Source organism: Lithobates pipiens, unplaced genomic scaffold (assembly GCF_037356315.1).
Source record: "Lithobates pipiens isolate NorthernLeopardFrog02 unplaced genomic scaffold, aLitPip1_a1.2 Scaffold_18, whole genome shotgun sequence".
Classification (NCBI taxonomy): Eukaryota; Metazoa; Chordata; class Amphibia; order Anura; family Ranidae; genus Lithobates; species Lithobates pipiens.
The window spans coordinates 526,947,609-526,970,626 of record NW_027507758.1 but is presented as its reverse complement, the minus strand read 5'-3'; the positions used below and the strand labels follow the sequence as shown (position 1 = coordinate 526,970,626).

At 46.1% G+C, this 23,018-nt stretch overlaps 1 protein-coding gene across 1 annotated transcript in view; it reads left to right on the top strand.

Moving 5' to 3' along the window:
• NTSR2 (neurotensin receptor 2) overlaps positions 1 to 15,558 on the top strand; it is a 70,948-nt gene extending 55,390 nt beyond the window's left edge. Inside the window, exons 3-4 of the mRNA XM_077488800.1 lie at positions 13,440 to 13,530; positions 14,417 to 15,558. Coding sequence (XP_077344926.1) covers positions 13,440 to 13,530; positions 14,417 to 14,618 — 293 coding nt within the window. The 3' untranslated portion in view covers positions 14,619 to 15,558. The remainder of the gene's footprint in view (positions 1 to 13,439; positions 13,531 to 14,416) is intronic.
• Positions 15,559 to 23,018: the final 7,460 nt, after the last annotated feature.

The window sequence follows — 23,018 nt, the reverse complement described above, 5'->3', positions numbered from 1 at the left end:
CATCTTTTGTACAGGTGTTGGTTAGCGCACTAAGGCGTCTTTGGCGCATGCTCAGTTGGTACAGATTTCCTCTTGTAGCAACGCGCCATTGGTGCATGCGTAGTAAGCCTTGGACTCTTACAGTATCTGTCACGTACCTGGTGGTTGAGCCCACGGATGCTGGGAGCGGCTACTCGTATTCCTCCGGCTCAGGAACTCCTGGTAGAGGATACAGAGGTTCTAGAGCACGGAAGGGGCACAAGTGCCAAGCAGGACACTGGTGTAAAGCTCCGGGTGCAGGAGAGGAGCAGATGCAGCAGGAACAGCGACCAGCAAGCGATGAGATCAGCAGAAGACGCACACGCTGGAGCAGCGGGGAGGTGTTCTGTAGTACGGCTCCTCACGGCAGACCCGTAAGCAGGTAAGGCAGGATACCGGAAGACTGGCACCGTGGAGGGACAGCAGACTGGATAACGTGGTGAACAAGCCGGGTCAGGAACAGGCAGGCAGGTAAGTACCGAATCAGCAGGCAGAAGAATCGTCAGACAAGCCGGGGTCAGAGGCAGGCAGCAAACAAGGGGTCGTCAGGATAAGCCGGGTCACAGGAACGAGCAAGTAGTAAGCAGGAGCAGAGGGGTCACGACAGGAACGCTGTAGACCGGACAGCAAGGAGGCAAGGCAACAGGTCCCCTTAAGTAACCCCTTTGGCGCCAAGGGCCGTCACGGCGCGCTCCCGCGCGCGCTCCCACGGATCCGCGGACCCGCGAGCGCCCAGCAACACCAGCGCGCACCCGCGTGCGCCCAATAGCATTAACGCGCACCCGCGTGCGCCCATCAGGACATCTGCGCACCCGCGTGCGCCCACCAGGACATCTGCGCCCACCAGGACATCTGCGCACCCGCGTGCGCCCACCTATGTTGGCGCGCACCCGCGTGCGCCCACCTGCGTTGGCGCGCACCCGCGTGCGCCCACCTGCGTTGGCGCGCACCCGCGTGCGCCCACCTGCGTTAACGCGCACCCGCGTGCGCCGACAGACATTCATGACAGGGGCTTTGCAGCCCGAACCTTCAGTAGCGGACAGGTGGCTGGGCTGACCTTCTTGACATTGCCCCCCCCCAAGGGGCAGCCCCCGGATGCCCAACTGGGCCAGCTTAGCTGGGTGCGCTCCCTTGAAGGCCCGGATGAGCTTTTCAGCATGGATATTACTTTCCGGCTCCCAAGAATTATCTTCAGGACCGTATCCTTTCCATTTCACGAGGTACTGGACCTGTCCCCGTCTCTTCCTGCAGTCCAGAATCGACTCTACTTCGAATTCGACTTCTCCGTCGATCAGGACAGGTTCAGGTGGACCAACGTCTCTGCCAACGAAGGGATCTGGGACAGCGGGTTTAAGAAGAGCCACATGGAAAACCGGATGGACCCGGAAAGACTCTGGTAGTTGCAACTCGTATGCTACACTGTTGATCTTCCTTTTAACCGGAAAAGGACCAATGAACTTTGGACCCAGTTTCCTGGAGGGACATGCCAGCTTTAGGTTCAGGGTTGACAGCCAAACTTGATCTCCAGGCTCCAGGCTAAGTTCCCCTCTCCTCTTTTTGTCAAAGATCCGTTTGTAATATTCCTGAGTTCTGGACATTGTTTCCCGAAGAAGCTTGTTGTTGTTGCTGAAGAAGGTCAAAGTTTCCTGAACGGCAGGTACCGAACATTCCGGGAGATTATTTGTTAGAAACAGGGGGTGAAATCCGTAATTTGCAAAGAAAGGGGTTTGCTTGGTGGTGGAGTGGACGGAATTATTGTAGGCAAACTCAGCGAGAGGTAAGAGGGAGACCCAATCATCTTGAGAAAAAGATGAGAAGCAACGTAAGTACTGTTCCAAAGTTTGATTTGTTCTTTCCGTCTGGCCATTAGTCTGCGGATGATAAGCAGAGGAAAAGGAAAGGTTGATCTCCAGGGAACCACATAACGCCCTCCAGAATCTTGAAGTAAACTGTACCCCCCGATCAGAGACAATGTCCACAGGGATCCCATGAAGCCTCACAATTTCTCTAACAAATATCTTAGCAGTCTCAGCAGCGGAGGGGGTACCTTTCATGGGAAGGAAGTGCGCCATCTTTGAGAGCCTGTCCACAACTACGAAGATGGTAGAATGGTCTTCAGAAAGAGGCAGTTCAACAATAAAATCCATGGAGATCATCCTCCATGGTCTTTCAGGGACAGGCAGAGGTTTCAGCAGACCCCAGACCTTGGATCTGCTGCCCTTGTTTCTTGAGCAGACCGTGCAGGATTCCACATAATTCTTGCAGTCCTTTGCCAGTTGTGGCCACCAAAAGGTCCGCTGCAGGAGTTCGAGTGATTTGATTACCCCGAAATGACCGGCCAACTTATGGTCATGGCAGGCGCTGAGAACAGCTACCCGTACCCCCTGGGGTACAAAGATCTTGTCCAGATGCCACAAAAGATTGTCTCTTGCCTGCAGAGTGACACCAGAAGGAGGAGAGGCATGGAGAGAGGCCCATTTAATCTGGTCCAACAGGTCTTCCTGAAGTAAAAGGAAATTCCCGGAAGATAGGATAGTATCCGGGGGAGAAGAGCCTTCAGGTCCGCAAAACATCCTCGAGAGGGCATCTGGCTTGGTATTTTTCGACCCAGGTCTGTAGGTTATATGAAAAGAAAATCGAGTAAAAAAGAGTGCCCACCTGGCCTGACGTGGTTTTAGCCTCTTAGCGACCTTCAGGTACTCGAGATTCTTGTGATCTGTAAAAATGAGGATGGGGTGTGCTGCTCCTTCCAGAAGGTACCTCCATTCCTCGAGTGCCGATTTGATAGCCAACAGCTCCCGATCTCCCACATCATAATTCCTTTCAGCTTCCGAAAGCTTGCGGGAGAAAAATGCCACCGGATGCAGGAGGGCCTTGGAACCTTGCCTCTGTGAAAGAACAGCCCCAACCGCAATTTCAGAAGCGTCGACCTCTAAGATGTAGGGTAGAGCTGGATCAGGGTGCTTCAAGATTGATGCCGAGGTGAACAGCTTCTTGAGGGCCACAAAAGCCTCCTGGGCTTCGGGTGTCCAGTGGAACCGATAGCCCTGCTTCGTGAGCTTCGTGATGGGGGAGATGATGGTAGAGAACCCCCTGATGAATTTCCGGTAAAAGTTGGCGAAGCCCACGAAACGTTGGACGCCCTTCTTATCAGAGGGAGCAGGCCAATCCAGAATGGCGGAAACCTTTTGTGGGTCCATTTGAATGCCTTCCACAGAGATAATCAAGCCCAGAAACTGAATACTCTGCTGTTCAAACACACATTTTTCTGGTTTTGCGTACAGGCTATGACAACGTAATCTGATTAACACCTTCTTGACGTGCTCACGGTGCTCGGACAGAGAAAAGGAAAAGATCAAGATGTCATCAAGGTAAATTATAACAAACAAGTCAAGATAGTCCCTGAAGATGTCATTCACGAAGTGCTGGAATGTAGCAGGTGCATTGCATAGTCCAAAGGGCATGACCAGGTACTCAAAATGCCCGAACCGGGTGCGAAAGGCAGTCTTCCACTCATCGCCGCTTCGGATACGAATCAAGTTATAGGCCCCGCGGAGATCCAGCTTAGTAAATACCGCCGCCGTCCCTAGTCTCTGGAATAGTTCAGGTACCAGAGGTAGAGGGTACTGATTCTTGATAGTTATTTTATTCAGTTCCCGATAATCAACACAGGGGCGCAGAGAGTGGTCTTTCTTCTCTACAAAGAAGATTCCGGCTCCCGCGGGGGAGGTAGAAGGTCGGATGAATCCCCTTTCCAAGTTCTCGTCAATATACGTCTTCAAGGTGCCCAACTCCAGCTCAGTTAGAGGAAAGATCCTTCCGAAAGGGATTTCGGCCCTCGGAAGGAGCTCAATCGGACAATCGTAAGGTCTATGTGGCGGGAGAGTTTCGGCACCTTTCTTGTTGAAAACGTCCAAAAACTCGTGGTAGGCCTCAGGAACAGATTGGAGAATCTCCTTGTCAGCTTCCAGGCACAACAAAGAAGGGGGAATATCGGTAGGCTTAATCAAGCAATGCTGGTTGCAATAGGGAGAGGAGAAGTTAATCTTCCCGGTGCACCAGTCCACTTGAGGGTTATGGGCCTTCAGCCAGGGCATGCCAAGGATGATTGGGAATAAGGGAGAATCAATAATGTCCAGGCATAAAAGTTCTTGATGGTTCTCCAAGATGGTAGTCAACAGGGGTCTTGTTTCCTGTGTAACTGGCCCGGACTTAAGAACAGATCCGTCGGCCAAGTGTACTGAAAGTCCTTTCGCCCGTGGACGCAGGGGAACGTGGTTCTTGATGGCAAAGGTCAAGTCCATGAAGCCACTGCAGGCTCCAGAATCAATAATTGCGGTGGCCCGAATACTCCTTCCTGGAAGCTGTAAGAGAGCGGAAACAGCCAGATGAGAAGCATAATCAGGTAAGGTGGGTACAGGTACAGGGGTAGTGGCTTGGCACTTAGGGAGCTTGGCTGGGCAGGTCCTTACATAGTGTCCTGGTTCCCCGCAGTACAGGCATAGATTATTAGTCCTCCTACGCAGACGTTCTTCCGGCATGAGAGAGGGCCGTAGGAGACCAAGTTGCATAGGTTCGGAAGAATCGGAGGAAGAAGACACCGGAGCAGAGGAAGCTGGCTGAGGGTAACTGGGGACTCGTGGAAGCATCCAAACTGGACGGGAAGGACCGGCAGAGCGTTCTGATCTCCGTTCTCTTAATCACCTGTCGATCTGTATGGAGAGGTTAATGAGAGCTTCTAAAGTCTCTGGGATGCCCACACGGGCCAGCTCGTCCTTTAAGTTTTCAGAGAGACCTGCACGAAATTGGAAGCGCAGGGCGGCGTCGTTCCAGTTGGTGTCGGCACTCCACCGCCTGAACTCAGTTACATAGTCCTCTACAGGTCTTCGGCCCTGCTGTAAGGAGTGCAAGGCCGCTTCTGCGGTAGCTGTCAACTGAGGGTCCTCATAAAGTTGGGACATTGCCAGGAAGAAGGAGTCCAAGTTATCAAGAGAGGCATGCTTCTGCTCGAGAAGACGGTGGGCCCAAGACTGAGGTTCCCCTAGTAACAAGGAAATGACGAACCCCACCTTGGTGGCTTCAAGAGAGAAAGTCCGGGGTTGCAAGGCGAAGAATAAACCGCAGGCATTACGGAATGCCCTGAATTTGCTTCGATCCCCTGAGAACCTCTCAGGCGTGGGGACCCTTGGTTCGGGTGGCATCATTACCACGGACGGAGGGGGAGCTGAACCTGATGAAGGTGGTGAAGATGCCGACAGAGCCTGAACTTGACCCTCCAGACGGTTGTACCCTTCTTGTAGGTTCTTCACAGCCTGAGTGAGACCGGCAAGGTGGCGGCAAAGTTCATCCATCGGGGAGGCTCCCGACGTGGGCTCGGACATGGCTGTCCGGTACTGTCACGTACCTGGTGGTTGAGCCCACGGATGCTGGGAGCGGCTACTCGTATTCCTCCGGCTCAGGAACTCCTGGTAGAGGATACAGAGGTTCTAGAGCACGGAAGGGGCACAAGTGCCAAGCAGGACACAGGTGTAAAGCTCCGGGTGCAGGAGAGGAGCAGATGCAGCAGGAACAGCGACCAGCAAGCGATGAGATCAGCAGAAGACGCACATGCTGGAGCAGCGGGGAGGTGTTCTGTAGTACGGCTCCTCACGGCAGACCCGTAAGCAGGTAAGGCAGGATACCGGAAGACTGGCACCGTGGAGGGACAGCAGACTGGATAACGTGGTGAACAAGCCGGGTCAGGAACAGGCAGGCAGGTAAGTACCGAATCAGCAGGCAGAAGAATCGTCAGACAAGCCGGGGTCAGAGGCAGGCAGCAAACAAGGGGTCGTCAGGATAAGCTGGGTCACAGGAACGAGCAAGTAGTAAGCAGGAGCAGAGGGGTCACGACAGGAACGCTGTAGACCGGACAGCAAGGAGGCAAGGCAACAGGTCCCCTTAAGTAACCCCTTTGGCGCCAAGGGCCGTCACGGCGCGCTCCCGCGCGCTCCCGCGCGCCCGCGCGCGCTCCCGCGGATCCGCGGACCCGCGAGCGCCCAGCAACACCAGCGCGCACCCGCGTGCGCCCAATAGCATTAACGCGCACCCGCGTGCGCCCATCAGGACATCTGCGCACCCGCGTGCGCCCACCAGGACATCTGCGCACCCGCGTGCGCCCACCTATGTTGGCGCGCACCCGCGTGCGCCCACCTGCGTTGGCGCGCACCCGCGTGCGCCCACCTGCGTTAACGCGCACCCGCGTGCGCTGACAGACATTCATGACAGGGGCTTTGCAGCCCGAACCTTCAGTAGCGGACAGGTGGCTGGGCTGACCTTCTTGACAGTATCACTTGACCATCCTATTTAGATTGTAAGCTCTAATGAGCAGGGCCCTCTGATTCCTCCTGTATCGAACTGTACTGTTTGACCTAATATTGTAAAGCACTGTGCAAACTGTTGGCACTATATAAATCCTGTATAATAATAATAACAGGAGTGGTCAGCCCGCTCCTTCAGCTGTGTACAAAGTATACGTAAACCATATATTCTGCGTAGAGTAACCATGTCAGCTTTTCTGCCACTGCTTGTACAGGCGCCACTTCTCATCCTCATCCATGTGTCCTCCTTTGTCTTTCATTGAATGGTATGCAGTTGTATACCTACGTTGTCACCCTGTCACACAGGCTTCTGAGACTTTGAATAACCATTTTAAAACTCAGTAAACAGGCATGGACAACTGTTTTCTCCATCAGGAAACCCCCCCCCCCCCCCAAGATATTCCATGCAACCACTGTTGGCGTGCATGTAGACAGCAAGTGGCTGCAAAAAAGGCTGCCAGAAAGAAGAAGTTGCATAAAAAATGTAAAAATGGCAAGTTTATGCACTGTGCTGTAAGCAAATAAAAGGTAATTTTAGGTCATTAGAATTTACATGTACTTTCTCCCCACTGACAGACATAAGACGGGGGTTTAACTGTACCACGCCGAAATGTAAATATAGGATGTATCTAGATTGACCCTTAAAAGGCTACCCACCAAGATAATCACAGCAAACTAAGCTTCATAATATCATGGTTTAGGACCCCTATATAATTAACAAAGCTTTTATTCCTCTTTTAGTATTCAAAGCAGTGTTCCCTGCTGCTTTAACCTTCTGTTTTTGTTGCTTTTATTTTTATTTTTTTTATAAACCTATTGCACCACGAGGAGCCTATTTTATCTGTGCTAATCATATCACACAGTAAAAGGGAGGTACATTTTGTTTATAAGAGCCTTGTGTATAAATCATTTCTCAAATACAATGCCAATAGTGCACAACATGAAACATACCCAGACTGCAAAATTATACTATTAATTGAGAATAGCAAAAAAAGCTTAGGGTATAAATCATGACACAAGAAAAAATCTATATTACGAAAATGTGGATTGTTTAAACATAAGAACAACAACCTTAAGGTCCCTTCCATTCCTGCTGATCCTCTACCTGATGATACTATCGCTATGACTGATGATAATCCCACCAGTTTGTCCCTTTTGGAGGAACTTTATTTTCATAATACAGATTCCGGTTACCATCGCCCATGTTCCTCTTTTCCTGTCGCAGACACCGAGAGCAACTTAATTTTGTGTACGCAACATCTTGTGACTTCACCACCCATCCAGAATACACAATTTAGGCCTACATATGTGTTCTACCTCACCCATTCTAAAGGCTCCTACATTGATGCCTTTTATCGCATTGTCTACGCTGATATTCTGGACATGTGTAATTCAGCCAAAAATAGAAATAAGATGACCCATAATCTTACACGCTTAAAGAAGATTGCCTTGGATACCTTGACCAATAATTATGACTTGGTCATTAAATCTACAGATAAAGGAGGGGGTAGTGGTACAAAACATAGCTGATTATGTTGCAGAGGCAACTAGGCTCTTGTCTGATACTAGCACCTATACTAAATTAAAGACTGATCCCTTAACCCCAATTCACCCTAGAGGCCACCTCCCTTTTAAAGATGCTCTTAGTGATAATATCATTACTGAGCTGGATGCCTCCTTCTTGGTCAAGGCTATTCACTAAACCCCCTACTTTTAGCATCTGCCCAAGGTTCACAAAAGCCTGGATAATCCACCTCGTCGACCGATTGTTGCAGCCATGGGTAGCATTACCAGTGGCTTTTCATAATATATGGATCAATTCCTCCAGCCACTTGCTCAATAAATTCCGTCATACATAAGGAATGGCACACCTCTGCTTGAACTCCTTTCCCCTTATTCTTAGAAACCCTCATACCAGGTCTCCCTCGATGTCCAAACGCTATACACCTCCATAACTCACAATGTAGGATTATGTGCCCTACAGACCTTCATCTATGAAGACCCCGTGCTGAACCCTAGACAAGCTGCCTTCATCATAGAGGCAACTTCTTTTTGCCTCACTCATAATTATTTTAAATTTGATGATGAGTTTTTTCTACAGGTAAATGGGCCAGCTATGGGCGCAAACATTGCGCCATCATATGCAAATCTCACCATGGGACAGTAGGAATCCTCTCATATCTGGCACAACAATCCCTTTTCATCCAACATCGTGTTTTATTGCAGGTATATTGACGATGTGGTCATTATCTGGGATAGAAATGCATCTATATTTTCAAATTTTGTAGCACACTGTAACAATAACAACATGGATCTGACCTTCACTTTGGTCATGATTAAGGAGAAATTGGCCTTGCTTGACCTAGAGTTATATTTTGTTGGTTAGGATATTCATGCCAGAACTGACACCAAGCCAATGGCAGGCAATTCCTTCCTTCATTATAAGAGCTGCCACCATCCCCAATGGCTCAATAATATACCCAAAAGCCAGTTCTGTAGGCTTAAAAAGAATCGTACCAGAGGTATAGACTTTGACACCCAGCGTAAGCTGCTAAAAGATACATTTCTTGAAAAGGGTTTTCCAGATGAAATTGTGGAAACAGCTTACTCTCATTACATAGACATATCTTCCTTCCCACGTCTCCCTATCAAGACAGACACAAATAAGGACGAACTATGCTTTATCACTCAATTCCATTCTCGTCATAAACAGATGGAAAATATTGTGCGTAGACACTGGCCTTTGCTCCTACAAGACCAGCATCTCCTCCCCACCCAGTCATATAAGCCTAAATTTGTTTATAGAAAAGCACCTAACATCAAAAGCAAGGTGGCACCTAGTAAACTGAGAAAGAATCCACCACCTTCCCTCCCAACATTTTTAGCCATTACAGGCATGTATCAATGTAGAAAACCCTTGTGTAAGACTTGCCATTTTGTCAAACATGGGCAGAAGGATTTCTGTGTAAAAGGAAAAACATATCCTCTCAAGGGCTTTCACACATGTTCAACCGACCATGTAGTTTACTGTTTGACATGCCCCTGTGGCCTTTTCTACATAGGGTGAGCGATAAGGCCACTACGGAAGCTCTTTGGCGAACATCGCCGTTTCATCACTGAGGAACTGGACACCCACAGTGTCCCTAGATATTTCCTCGAGTACCATAACAAATATCTTGATGTTTGAGAGTTTGGGTTATTGAGGTAATGCCTAGAGACTTCCCTCCCACTGAGCACTTCCACGAGCTCTGCCAAAGAGAAATGTAATGGATTTTCTCTTTGGACATAATGGCAGGGTTAACTCCTGGAGGGTTAAACAAGGATTTTAAGATTAGTGTGTTACTCTAGTATTGTTTCCCTTTTTTTTCTCCCTCACAATGACTATGTAACATACTCATTTCATATAGTGCTGATCATATCCGTTAGTGCTTATCATTTTATTCCACATGTCCCATAGTGGACAATAATATCCCATGTGTTTTTGAGATGTGTAAGTATGTATGCGTACATGTTTTTTGGCCCATGTGCTTGCGTGCATATGGCCATGCATATATATATATATATATATATATATATATATATATATATATATATATATATATATATACATACATATATTTACAGCATTTTATATTGCCTTTATATATGGTTCCTCGTTCATAACTTTTTAATATACTCCTTAGAATATATATTTTAATGATTCTCTTCCTCATCATATATATTCAATGTAATATACCATAGATCCATTGATGTATATTGTTCACTATTTTGGTGTTTATTGTTGATGTATACATACACAACGAATGAGGTGCTATTAAGCTGCTATGCTCTGCATACTCTGCATGCAGTGATAGTAGCTAATTGAATTGCATTGCGCATCACTCTTGCTGTTTTTGCATCCGTTTGCCCTGTATGTCAGTCTTCTGTTTTTCTTTTTTGTGTCCCCAGTACGCTGTTTTTATATTCATTATGTCATTTTATAAGCTTAGTGCTTCCCTTTTTCCTGCTCATGTCAGCTCATAGTCCCACCCAAAGCCTGCCCACAGACCATAAGAAGCTCTGCTTCTAGTAACCTTTGTCAATGCTTGAAGAAGGAACCAATTAGCTGTTCCGAAACGTGTAAAAGCATGTTGATGACATCACTTCTGGGTTGCTGTCCACGCTGGTTTTTGATCACGTCCCGTTGACATTACTTCCTGGATTCGGCTTCCATGCTGTCTCAGACAACCTACTTGCCTTGCCAGTATCAGGGAGCGTTGTGGCTTCCATCTGCCACTTCAGAATATGCTACCATAGAATTACACCTCCAGATGTCCCTAAAACTCCTTGGGACTACCAGACTGCCGGATAACCTACCTTATTACTAATATGATGTGCTCCTACCCATCCACCCTTTTGTAAGTGTTTTCAACCCTTTTGTAAAGTATAAAGTTTTACTTCTGCACATAGAGGCATCTTTTTTTATTTTCAGATGTACAAAGATTGCACACATTGCTCTTTGGAAAGATAAGCACACTGTAGTGGCAAGTTAAAGGAGTTGTAAAGTCAGAAGGTTTTTTTTATCTTAATGCATTCGTTGCATTAAGATAAAAAACCTTCTATGTGCAGCAGCCGCCCCAGCCTCCCTAATACTTACCTGAGCCCCATCTCTCTCCAGCATTGTCTATGAGTTCCTCAGTCGTCTAAGACTCTCCTCCTTATTGGCTAAAACACTGCAGCTGCGCCATTGGCTCCCACTCCTGTCCATCAAAGTCAGTTAGCCAATCAGGGGATAGAGGGGCAAGACCGAATTGGGGTACTGTGACTCAATGGACACAGGGAGTTGCTGCTCAGCTAGGGTGCCCCCATAACAAGCTGCTTTCTTTGGGGGCACTCAACAGAAGGGAGGGGCTAGGAGAGCCAAAGAGGAGGATCTGTGCTACCCTGTGCAAAATCACTGCACAGAGCAGGTAAGAATAACATGTTTGTTATTTTTAGAGAGAAAAAAAAACAAGACTTTACAATGACTTTAGGATCACAAATATAACAAAGCAGATTAGTACAATATTATCAATGCACATAAACACAAGCATAAATACAATGGACCCAACAGAGGTACCTCTAAAGTCAAACTCAGCTTATACTGCAGTACTAGGTGTGGAAACAGTAGTTCTCCAAATGAGAGGTGACCAAGGGAGTTCAATTGAACCAGGAGGATTATAAAGAGAAGTAACAGGCTAAGTCACTTGAAGGCTATCAGACAAAAGGGGCTAGGCTTGAGATTTGAACTTAATAACAGCAACCCAGTTCTGCCTTCAGGAATGTAGTGACATGGGCAGTCTTCAAGGTGAGCTTCTGTCGCAATGTTCGGGCCCTTTAAACATTAGTGCACAGAAAAACTGTAGCTGACTTAAGGGGGATGTAGTTCAACAACAGTCTGGTGTAAAGTTAGGCTCAGTAGGTGGGTAAACTCCTTAGTGCAGCAAGGCAAAAAGTGAAGGGTAGTTTCAAAGGATAGTTGGTGGAAAGCAAATCAAGGGTTCTGGGATAATGGTAGCTTTGGGCTCACTCTCACCGGTTTCCTTTGCGGCAGTCCTCTAATGGCAGCAAGTAGTCTGTATGATTGGGGGGCCCTCTTAAGCAGCAACACAGCTCCTGGTCAAATCAGTCTCCTGGTCACCCTGTTCAGCACAGCAGTCAACTCTCTAACAACACTGCACAGCTTAGCACAGCACAACTCAGCACAGTTCCGCCTGGAACAGCTCAGCCCAGCAAAGCTCAATACAGCACGGCCTTCTCACTTCTTCCCAGTTGGCGTGCTTCCACCAGCTGCCCGGCTACTTTCCAGGATTTTACTTTTATAGGGTCCCTCCTGCCCCGAGGTGCTTATGGACCTTGTAGTTTGGGCCTATAAAGGGCTTTAATTAGGATCCTTCTTCAAGACATCTCTCACACACCGTTTTTGGCAATTGCAGTCCAGTCATAGCTATGCAAGACTAATTGGCACTGTAATCTTGTGGACAAATAAAGTTCTGCAACTCAGTAAGTGTTGCCCAGTGTTACACTGCCAGCATAACTATGGAGTGTGGGAGGAAACATAAGTACCCAGTGGAAAGCCACACAAGCAGAGAGAGAACATGCAAACTTCATGCAGATAGTGGCTGTGGCCGACTACCCTGATTCCAGTATATTCATGAAACCAAGTTAAAAGGGTTATTCCCTGTGGGACAGAGGAGCTGTTTTTGATCTTCTCTGGCCTATAGTTATCACATTGATACTAAACAAAGGAACATTGGCCCTGTCAGAAAATAAATTCAGGTGGCATTTTTCTGAAGTTTGTTGCTAGCGTATGAAGTGTGCATCTTGGGAAGGATACCTATGTCAGTCCATTAGTTTGTCGAACTTCTGGATATAATAGGGTGTGAATACAGGGTTATTTTCGGTACACAGACACCTCATTAGAGCTCTTGACGGGCTCTGAGGATTCCTCGGAAACCGTGACCTTCTTAAAGAGTGGTAATGTAATAAGGTCCTACAAAAGCTCCAGAAGAAGCCACGATTGTGGTGAAACATGTAGAGGCACTTATTCTTTTGTATAGCCACTACTGAGCTCTATTGTGCTCTTTTTTTTATATTACTTGTCTTCCTTTTATATTTGTATAACAAATAATATTATTTTCTAATATACATTTTTATTGATTGTCTACACCTTCAAATTCCAAATTTGTCCCTGGTAATATTTCAGAATCTGAAGGAGGTGGTGTACATGGTGAAATCTGTAACCTTTAATGTTGAATCTATCCATGCAGATAGTATCATGCCGTGCAGAAGTGTCAAATCACTAAGCTAGTGTGCTGTTTGTGCTGTTGATGTGATTTTATAATACACAATTATAACAATAGAAATAAAGCTTATTATGAATTGGCTAGCATGAGTTGTTACATCAATAAAACAGAAGAGTTTATATGGTTCAACGGGGCAGCCTAATCTGTGACAGATGTAAATAGGCCAGCAGTAGTTAGGTATCTTTTTATGCTTCATCTCATACAACGTCTTGTCTAACAAAATATTTTCTCTAACCCACAGGAGCCATTGTGATAGCCTACATTGTGTGCTGGTTACCATATCATGCCAGAAGACTAATGTTCTGCTACATCCCAGATGATGAATGGTCTGGGTAAGTGTTATTAGATAACTTCCTATTTAATGTGTCTCACAGCACAGTCAGGAGAATGACACAACCTGTCAAAAAAAACATTTAGATGTTTTTAAACAATATATTTTATTTTTTATGTTAAATGCATATTTACAAATAAACATTTATTAAAGGGGACAGAGTTTACAGAGCAGAGCAGAAACTCTTTTTATTCAGACCATCACTCTCTAATTTAAAAGAAAAGGTGTCTAGGAAGACGGATAAGCCATTTATCATTTACCAGTAGGAAGACCGACAGCAATGAAAACCCAAAGGCTCCAATCCTTTCCTGTTCTAAATGAGACAAAGTAAAATATTTTGGCTGGACTTGTATGGGAATCCATTTTCCCCATAATCATACTTATCGAAATGATGCTGCATCTGTCCCCAGGTGTCTGCGGTGAGAACCGAGCCATCGAACATCGCCAATGGCTCCGTTCTCTCGGCTCCCCGAGCAGAGAGCTGCTGCCTGTCAATCAGCAGCTCTCCTGCTCTGTTCCTCCATGCTCACTGGAGCGCTGAGCTGTGGAGGGGTGGGGAGCGGCCATCTCAGCGGCTCGCTAAGAGACTGAGAAGGCCATCAGTCCAGGCACCTGGTGGACACAGACTCGCAGAGTCGAGATGATGCGGTGCCTGGACTGATTTGTGTGAAGTCAGCTGAAAACGGGTCACAGGAGTGCAAAACAAATTGCACTCCTGTGACCCTTAGGAGAAGCCCAGCCAAACAAGCTCAGGCTGGAATTCTCCTTTAAGTATGTACATGTTTTCCCATGTCACGTTGATGAAAGTGAATTGGTTTATGCTACTGTGAGTCATTGTATGTTATTATAAAAACCCATATAACTGTCATGTCGCTCTCCTCCTGTAGGTCCCTCTACACGTTTTACCATTACTTCTATATGCTGACCAACACTCTCTTCTACATCAGCTCAGCTGTGAATCCAGTCCTTTATAATGTGGTCTCCTCTTCTTTCCGAAAACTCTTCCTGGAGACCCTTAGCCCATCCTGCAGTAAACAAAATGGCAATTTCTCCATAAAATCGAGTTCCTCGCACATCAGACCGGACTGATGTCTCCTCCTCTGTCTATTGTATGGCGTAAAGATTTTCTGAGCAAACTGAACAAATATTGTTACATAAGGAGTTATATTAAGTGTTTATATGGTACACTAGTGCATTTCAGTCATTAAGGTCATATTTATATTGAAGTCCACCTGTGCTGCTCAGACCCAACTTAGGGGTTTGGTTATGTGGATGATTTACAAGGTCAGTCTACCAAAAAAGGCAGGACCCCCTTCATACTAGTTATAACGAGTGGGTGGGGATTATGTACCTGGGTACAGATAATTTTCTGCTAGCGTCCCTTATCAGAAATAAGCAGCCAGAAGAAGAAATCAACTTACCAATATCTGTCTCAGTTTGGGTGGACTTTCATATCCTATAAAGATATAGTGTACTAGTCTATATAACATTCCATTTACTGGGATATATCCACTTCCTTCATCGCTCCGTGGTCTGTTACACACAGCTGGATGTCTGCAAATGTACTAATGATACTGGGACAATGATCACTGGTCACACCTAGAAATACATTTATTGTACCATTCTTATGTTTTTTGTGAGCTATTTGGAGTCTTTAATGTCCAAACGGAGGGCAACCAATGTGTAGATACATAGCTCAGTGGTGCCAGTACCTCCAAACACTCTACGCCCACCTCTGTATGCCTACTAACAGCACAACCTTTAAAGTCAGATTAAACCCTTCCCGACCAGCCGCCGTGGTTATACTGTGGCAGGTTGGCACTGCTGCGGGAGTCGTCGTAGCTGTACACCGGCTCTTTTAAGAAGCTATAGCAGGAGCGCGTGCCCGCAACATGTCCCTGGAGCCAATGCATGTGCCCGCCGGCACCCGCGATCGCTCGTGACAGAGCAAGAACCCAGGATCTGTGTGTGTAATGATACTGGGACAATGATCGCTGGTCACACCTACAAATACATTTATTGTACCATTCTTATGTTTTTTGTGAGCTATTTGGAGTCTTTAATGTCCAAATGTAGGGCAACCAATGTGAAGACACATAGCTCAATGGTGCCAGTACCTCCAAACACTCTACGCCCACCTCTGTATGCCTACTAACAGCACAACCTTTGATCAGTTGGAAAAGCCTCCAGTGCATTGTGGGAGCTGAACAATTTACCCTGGTTTAAAGATCATATGCTTAAAGTATATTTCCATGTTTAATTTGACTTAGTTTGTCTGGGCCAACTATTTCCATTACATAACTATGCAGTTGCTGCAGTGGTTAGGGTGGCTTCCTGTCAGACTTAGGGTTAGGCTGAAAGGTTTTCCACCTTTCAGGAGAAACCTTATATTTTTATGGCACTGCTGCAGGAGTCGTCGTAGCCGTACACCGACTCTTTAAGAAGCTATAGCAGGCGCGCATGCCCACAGTGTGTCCCTGGAGCCAATGCACGTGCCCGCCGGCACCCGCGATTGCTCGTGACAGAGCGAGAACCAGGATCTGTGGGTGTAAACACACAGATCTGGGTTCTATCAGGGGAGAGGAGACAGATTGTGTGTTCCTACCAAGTAGGAACAATGATCTCTCTTCTCCTCTACTCAGCCACATTCCCCTCACAGTTAGAACTCACATAGGAACACATTTAACCCCTTGATCGCCCCTAGTGTTAACCCCTTCCCTGCCAGTGACATTTATATCAGTGGCTATTTATAGCATTGATCGCTGTATAAATGTCAATGGTCCCAAAAGTGTCTGATTTGACTGACGCAATGTCTCAGTCCCGATAAAAATCGCAGATCACTGACATTACTAGTGTAGCACTAATCCCCGAAGGAGCTGCTGGTTATTTTTGGGCTTACCATTACCTTGCGCTTCTTCTTGTTGCACATCTAGGGGATGTCCTGTGGTAGATGACCCAGTAACTTGAGACTGACAAGAGATCCTCTTGAATTGATTTTATTTGCAAACTTCAACCATTGAACAGTCCTTAACTTGGGATCAGAGGGTTAGAAAGGAATTCAGGTACTCTCAATGTCAAAATCTATAAACGTTAAGGAACTTGCTTACTTTGACTGCATCCAGAGAATAGCCATTCGCAGCTGGATGAACACTCTGATTGGACAGTCCCTCTCTCACAAGGCATAGCAGCCAACAAGGTGCTTACTCAGGAACTCTTTAACCCTGACATTGTTGCAGAACACTTGTAGGATACCTGTATCTTTCAGCCTACTTGACGATATCCACAAGACCGGATTCTCTCGGCTACTTCAGCCCGTCCAGGCTCTTGTTAAGAAAACCCCCGTACGTGGTGTTCTTCTAAAGAGTCCTCCCCTGGAATGCTCGAAGTTCAGTGGGTCTCTCCGGAATCGGAGACGACACCCAACCACCTCAGAATCCTTCTCTAGTGCACAGCAAGAGGGCCACTCCCACTGACCTGGCTCCGAAAGAGAGTAACTTAAACACCTGACCAGACCATATTTATTCCACACCTGCCACTAAAGACAGCGCCCCCTGTGGCTAGGCTGAACATCTCACAGACCAGCCAGACTAGCACAGAAGCCAAATTTAGACAAATAGGCCCAAACCAAACTGTAGTTTGGGTAAAGTTTTAAAGCGGTAGTAAACCCGCTAATGTTTTTTTTTTTTTACCACCTGCAAAGCAAAAGGCATAATGAGCTAGTATGCACCGCATACTATCTCATTATGAAATACTTACCTTAGAATGAGGCCCCGACATCTGGCCCGATCCACGCCGAGGGAGCTGACATGCTCCCTCTGTGTTTCTTTCGGGTATCGCGGCTCCGGCGCTGTGAGTGGCCGGAGCTGCGATATCGTCACTCCCGCGCATGCGCGCGGGAGATTTCTTTCCGGCTGGTCGGCCACTGCCGGATTTTCAGCCGAGAATCCCCTTGTGCGCATGCGCTGCTGCAGTCAGCGGCGCATACCAAGGGGAATATCTCCTAAACTGTACAGGTTTAGGAGATATTTTTTTTACCTACAGGTAAGCCTTATTATAGGCTTTCCTGTAGGTTAAAGTAAAAAAAAAGAGTATACAACCACTTTAACTTTGAAAAACATAGCGCGTGCTCTTCAGGAGCCCGACGCTACACTAGTAAAAAAAAAAAAAAAATTATAAAAATGCCATAAATCTATCCCCTATTTTGTAGACACTATAACTTTTGGGCAAACCAATCAATATATGCTTATTGTGATTTTGTTTTACAAAAGATATGTAGAAGAATACATATCGCCCCTAAACTGATGAAGATATTTTTTTTTTTTCTTTTGGATATTTATTATAACAAAAAGTACAAAATGTATGTTTTTTTCAAAATTGTTGCTCGTTTTTTTGTTTATAGCGCAAAAAATAAAAACCACAGAGGTGATAAAATACCACCAAAAGAAAGCTCTATTTGTGGGAAAAAGGGACATACATTTTGTTTGGGTACAACGCTGCATGACCATGCAATTGTCAGTTAAAGTGACGTAGTGCCGTATCGCAAAAAATGGCCTGGTCAGGAAGGGGGCAAATCCTTCCGGGGGTGAAGTGGATAAACTTGTAATCAGTGGCAGCTGGTGGGGTCATCCGCAGCCTCCCGCCTCTGACTCTCATCATGTGCTTAAAAAAAAAAAAGCATTGTAATCCATCCATCCCATGCCCCGCATGTAGATTAGGGGGCTGGATGCATGGATAGGGGGACGGCGCCCCTACGTCCTGCATTATGGACCACTGCCTTTAATTGTATTTTAAGAGGAGTGGCTACACACAGTAACAAATATATACCCCTACCCGTATTGTTCTGAAGCCACTGAGAGCAAAGCTGTCCCATGTAAACATAGAAAGGCTTCTGTGTTTACAAGTGATAGCTAGGAGCAGAAACGTTAGAGTAGGAAGTTGGGGAATGGAGTTCTGCCATGTTCAGGCTGCAAAACTGGGTGCGAGGGCCATATGACAAGGCCTGGTGGGCCAGATTCAGCCCATGGGCCTTGTGTTTGACATATGTGCTATGCAGGTTTTTTACATAGTGCCAACAGTTTGCGCAGCACGTTTACAAAATGATGGCAGACAGTACAGTTAAAATAAGATTTATTACAAAAAGAATCAGAGGCCCCTGCTCATTAGAGCTTACAATCTAAAGCTGAGTCTATTTGTATTACAATTTGGCCAGTTCAGCAGGAATCAGCCAAATTTGGGTCTGTGTGTTCCTATCTCTGTTCAATGGAAGCTGGTTAGGAGATCGGCTTCTGATGAACAGACCTGTTGGAAAACCAGGATTCGCAGATTTGTGTATTTTGACAGGGGGAGACCCCTCTGTCAGAATACAATAGTGCGGAAGGGGAAACCTGTTCTTTTCGTTCAACCAGCTGATTGAATAAAAAAAAAACTCAATGTGTATACCCAGCTTTAGATTGAGGGTCTAGTGATACAAAAAGTAATAACTGCGGAGGGTGAACTGATAGAGAATGTAAAAAGTGCATTACCTGGTAGCAGAATAGGCTTTTCTGGATAAAGTAGGAAATATTCGGCAGATTGGGGTAGAGAGTTCCAGAGGATGGAAGATGCTATGGAGAAGTCCTGGAGGTGAGCATGAGAGGAGGTGACAAGGGAGCTAAAAGAGCAGGAGGTCTTGTGAGGACTGAAGAGAGTGGTTTGGTTGGTATTTTAAGACAAGGTTGGTGATGTAGCTGGGGGCAGAGTTGTGGATGGTTAAGTAAGTTGTTAGTATTTTGAATTGTGTTCATTGGTTGAGTGGAAGCCAAAGGAGGGATCAGCAGAAAGAGGTAGCAGACGCTGAATGGTTGGTAAGGTGGAAGAGTCTGACAGCAGCATTCATGATGGACTGAAGAGACCTATGTAAAGGAGGGACTTGCAGTAGTCATGGTGAGAGATAACCAAGGAATGAATTAGAAGGGTGTTGTTGGTTAAAGTGGTATTAAACCCAAAACCAAAAATGTGTTGCATTAGTTTTCTATTTTAGGCTTTTTCCTTCTGTTTGCACCTGGACAGTAACACACTTTCTGTGTTAGAGTGCCCCCACTCTGGATGAATTAGCCCAGGGGCACCTTTGGACAGCAGCAACATCAATCTGGGGGGAGGAGAGTGTTGGATGTACTAGAAGATTTACATACACTAGCAAATTGAAGCTTAACTCCTGCTCACACTGCAGTTACACAAGCAGTTACAGCAACAGTTTTTTCTTTTGCGATAAAGATTTTACATGCGTTTTTAAATAAAAGCTGATCATTGTAAGCAACCCTGTCAGTGGTAAATGTTTTTACCCAACACTCTTAACAGCTACATTTGCAGGACAGTGTGTTCTGTTGAAAAAGTAAAGAAAGATGAAAGCAGAAAAGTTATGAAACCATCACATCTAAGAGTCAGTAAGCTGCAATGTGTTAAATGTTTGCTTTTGGGTTTAATACTGCTTTAGGACCACTTTAGGAAAGAGGCGTATTTTGGAGACGTTGCGGAGGTTAAGGCTGCAAGCTTTGGACAGTGATTGGATGTGGGGGCCAAAAGGAGAGTACAGAGTCCATCAGTCCATCCCCACATACCTAGCACCTTGGTATGTGGGGGTGGACTGATAGTTGTGCCATCAGTCGTGACAAAGATGTCAGGAGAAGAAGCACATGGGGGAGAAAATATTATGAGTTCAGTTTTGGATAGACTGAGTTTGAGGAAGTGGTATGGGCAGTCTTTACAAAGTGAAATTTCACCATATTCACTAAGCTCTGGACAAGTGGCCTTGTAATTGTAAGTTAAGGCAGCAGCATTTTTTAGATGGTGAAAAAAATAGGATTTTTTTATAACCGCTTACCTGTAAAATCCTTTTCTTGGAGTACATCACAGGACACAGAGCCATAGTAGTAACTATATGGGTTATATAGGCCACTTTTAGGTGACGGACACTGGCACACCCTAGACAGGAAGTTTACTCCCTATATAACCCCTCCCCTTAATGAGAGTACCTCAGTTTTTTCACCAGCATCTAAGGTGTTGGTCATGAGTAAATATGTGCTGTGCTGAGCTCCACTGGAGTAATCTTTGCTGGGGCAAGCTAGCAAAGCAATACACGCGTATACCAAAAAGAAGGGAGGGACCTCTGTGTCCCGTGATGTACTCCAAGAAAAGGATTTTACAGGTAAGCTGTTATAAAAATCCTATTTTCTTTATCATACATCATGGGACACCGAGCCACAGTAGTAACTATATGGGATGTCCCAGAGCAATGCTATCTGAGGGGAGGGAGACACAAACAAAAGTAGGGTGCCATCTGACCTGAGGACCTATAATGCTATCTGCAGAACACTGCACCCAAAGGCAATATCCTCCTGTCTTTTTACATCCACCTGATAGGATCTGGTGAATGTATGGACTGAAGACCAAGTTGCAGCCTTGCAGATTTGAGCCCTGGAGGCTTGGGGATGCACTGCCCAGCACTAACAGCCCTGGTGGAGTGAGCTTTGATTTGAAAAGGTGGAATCTTCCCCTTCAAACCGTAAGCTTGAACAATTACTTGCCGAATCCACTTAGAAATAGTAGATTTCAACGCTGCCTGTCCTTTTCTAGGACCTTCAGGCAACAAAAACAAAACATCAGTTTTTCAAATCTGTGAAGTCGCCTTCAAATAGACCTTGACTGCACTCACTACATCAAGAGCATGTAGCAACTTTTCTTCCATAGAACAAGGTTCTGGAAAAAATGAAGGTAGAACAATATCCTGGTTTAGAGGAAAACCTGACACCACCTTCGGCAGAAAGCTAGGATGAGGACGCAATACCACCTTATCCTTGTGAATAATCAAATATGGCTCTTTACAAGAAAGAGCAGCCAACTCTGATAACCTTCTTGCAGAAGATATGGCAACCAGAAAAAACTAACTTCCTTGTCAAAAGGATCAAGGGAGTATGCCGTATTGGCTCAAAAGGCTGTTTTTGTAAAGCCGACATAACTAAATTCAGGCCCTAAGGTTTTAAAGGTGACCTCACCGGCGAATTAAGCCATGTTACCCCCTGTATGAAATTACGAACCAGAGAAGCAAGTGGTCATTGGAACAATACCGATAAGGCTGAGACCTAGCCTTTGATGGTACTCAAAGGCAGCTTCATCTCTAATACTATTTGCATAAAGGCAAGGATTCTACCTATAACATATTTTCTAGGATGCCAACCCCTGGATTCACACGAGGAAACATATGCCCTCCAGACTCTATAATATATGTCTCTGGAAGCTTGGAAGCTGACTTCCTTGCATTAATAAAGGTAGATATCACTGATCCCGAAAGCCCAAGATTCTTCAGAATGTGGGTTTCAATAGACAAACCATCAAATTTAGTGTTTGTAAGGTAGGATGGAATACTGGTCCCTGCGAGAGCAGGTCTGGATTTGGTGGTAGGTTCCATGGATCCCCTACTGCCATCCTTACAATCTCTGCATACCAAGACCTTCTGGGCCACACAGGGGTCACAAGAACCACCGACTTCCTTTCCTGCTTGTTCCTGCGAAGAAGACGAGGTAGCATCAGAATAGGAGAGAATGCATAAATCAGTGAGAACCGATCCCACGGGGTTACTAAGGCGTCCGTTCCGCACACAAGCAGATCCCTTGTTCTTGACACAAAATTGTTGACTTTGTTGTTGAACCTGGACGCAAACAGATCCACATCCGGGACCTCCCATCTTTGGCATATAACCAGGAAGATGTCGAGGTGAAGGGACCATTCCCCCGGGAACAACTCCTGGTGACTCAAGTAGCCCGCCTGCCAATTCTCTATCCCTGGAATGAAGATTGCTGATATGCATGGCACATGCTCTTCTGCCCAGGCCAGGATATGGTTTACCTCTCCCTGGGCTTCATGACTTCTGGTGCCCCCTTGGTGATTGACATAAGCCACTGCTGTGGCATTGTCAGATTGAATCCTGACCAGACAATTCCACAACCTGAATGTCCAGGCCCTTAGGGCTGAAAAGGCTGGCATCTCTTGTTACTACCTTCCAGGTAACTGGCATGAAGGATTTCCCCTTCTGCAGATTCTTGGATATCTTCCACCAATCGAGGCTGTGGCGCACCTTTGGCGAGAGATGCATTGGAAAATCTAGCGACATTCTTGTTCCAAGCAGATACAGATACTGTTTTGCAGCAGTCTTGAATGAAACTGAGCATAGGGAACCGTTTCGAATGAAGCCACCATCTTTCCCAACAACCTCCTGCAAAGGTGAACAGAAGGATCCTTCTTCATCCTGACCACCTGAACCAGCTCCTTTATGGAGCTGATTTTTGCCTGGGGTAAAAACACCCTTTTCTGGGCTGTATCTATGATCAGACCAAAATACTCTAGTCTTCTTAATGGTTTTAAAGAAGATTTCTCTGGGTTGAGCATCCAACCTAGGTATTCCAGGTAGTTGACTGTGGTGACCATGCTTTGGTCTAAGCAGGCGACCGGTATATC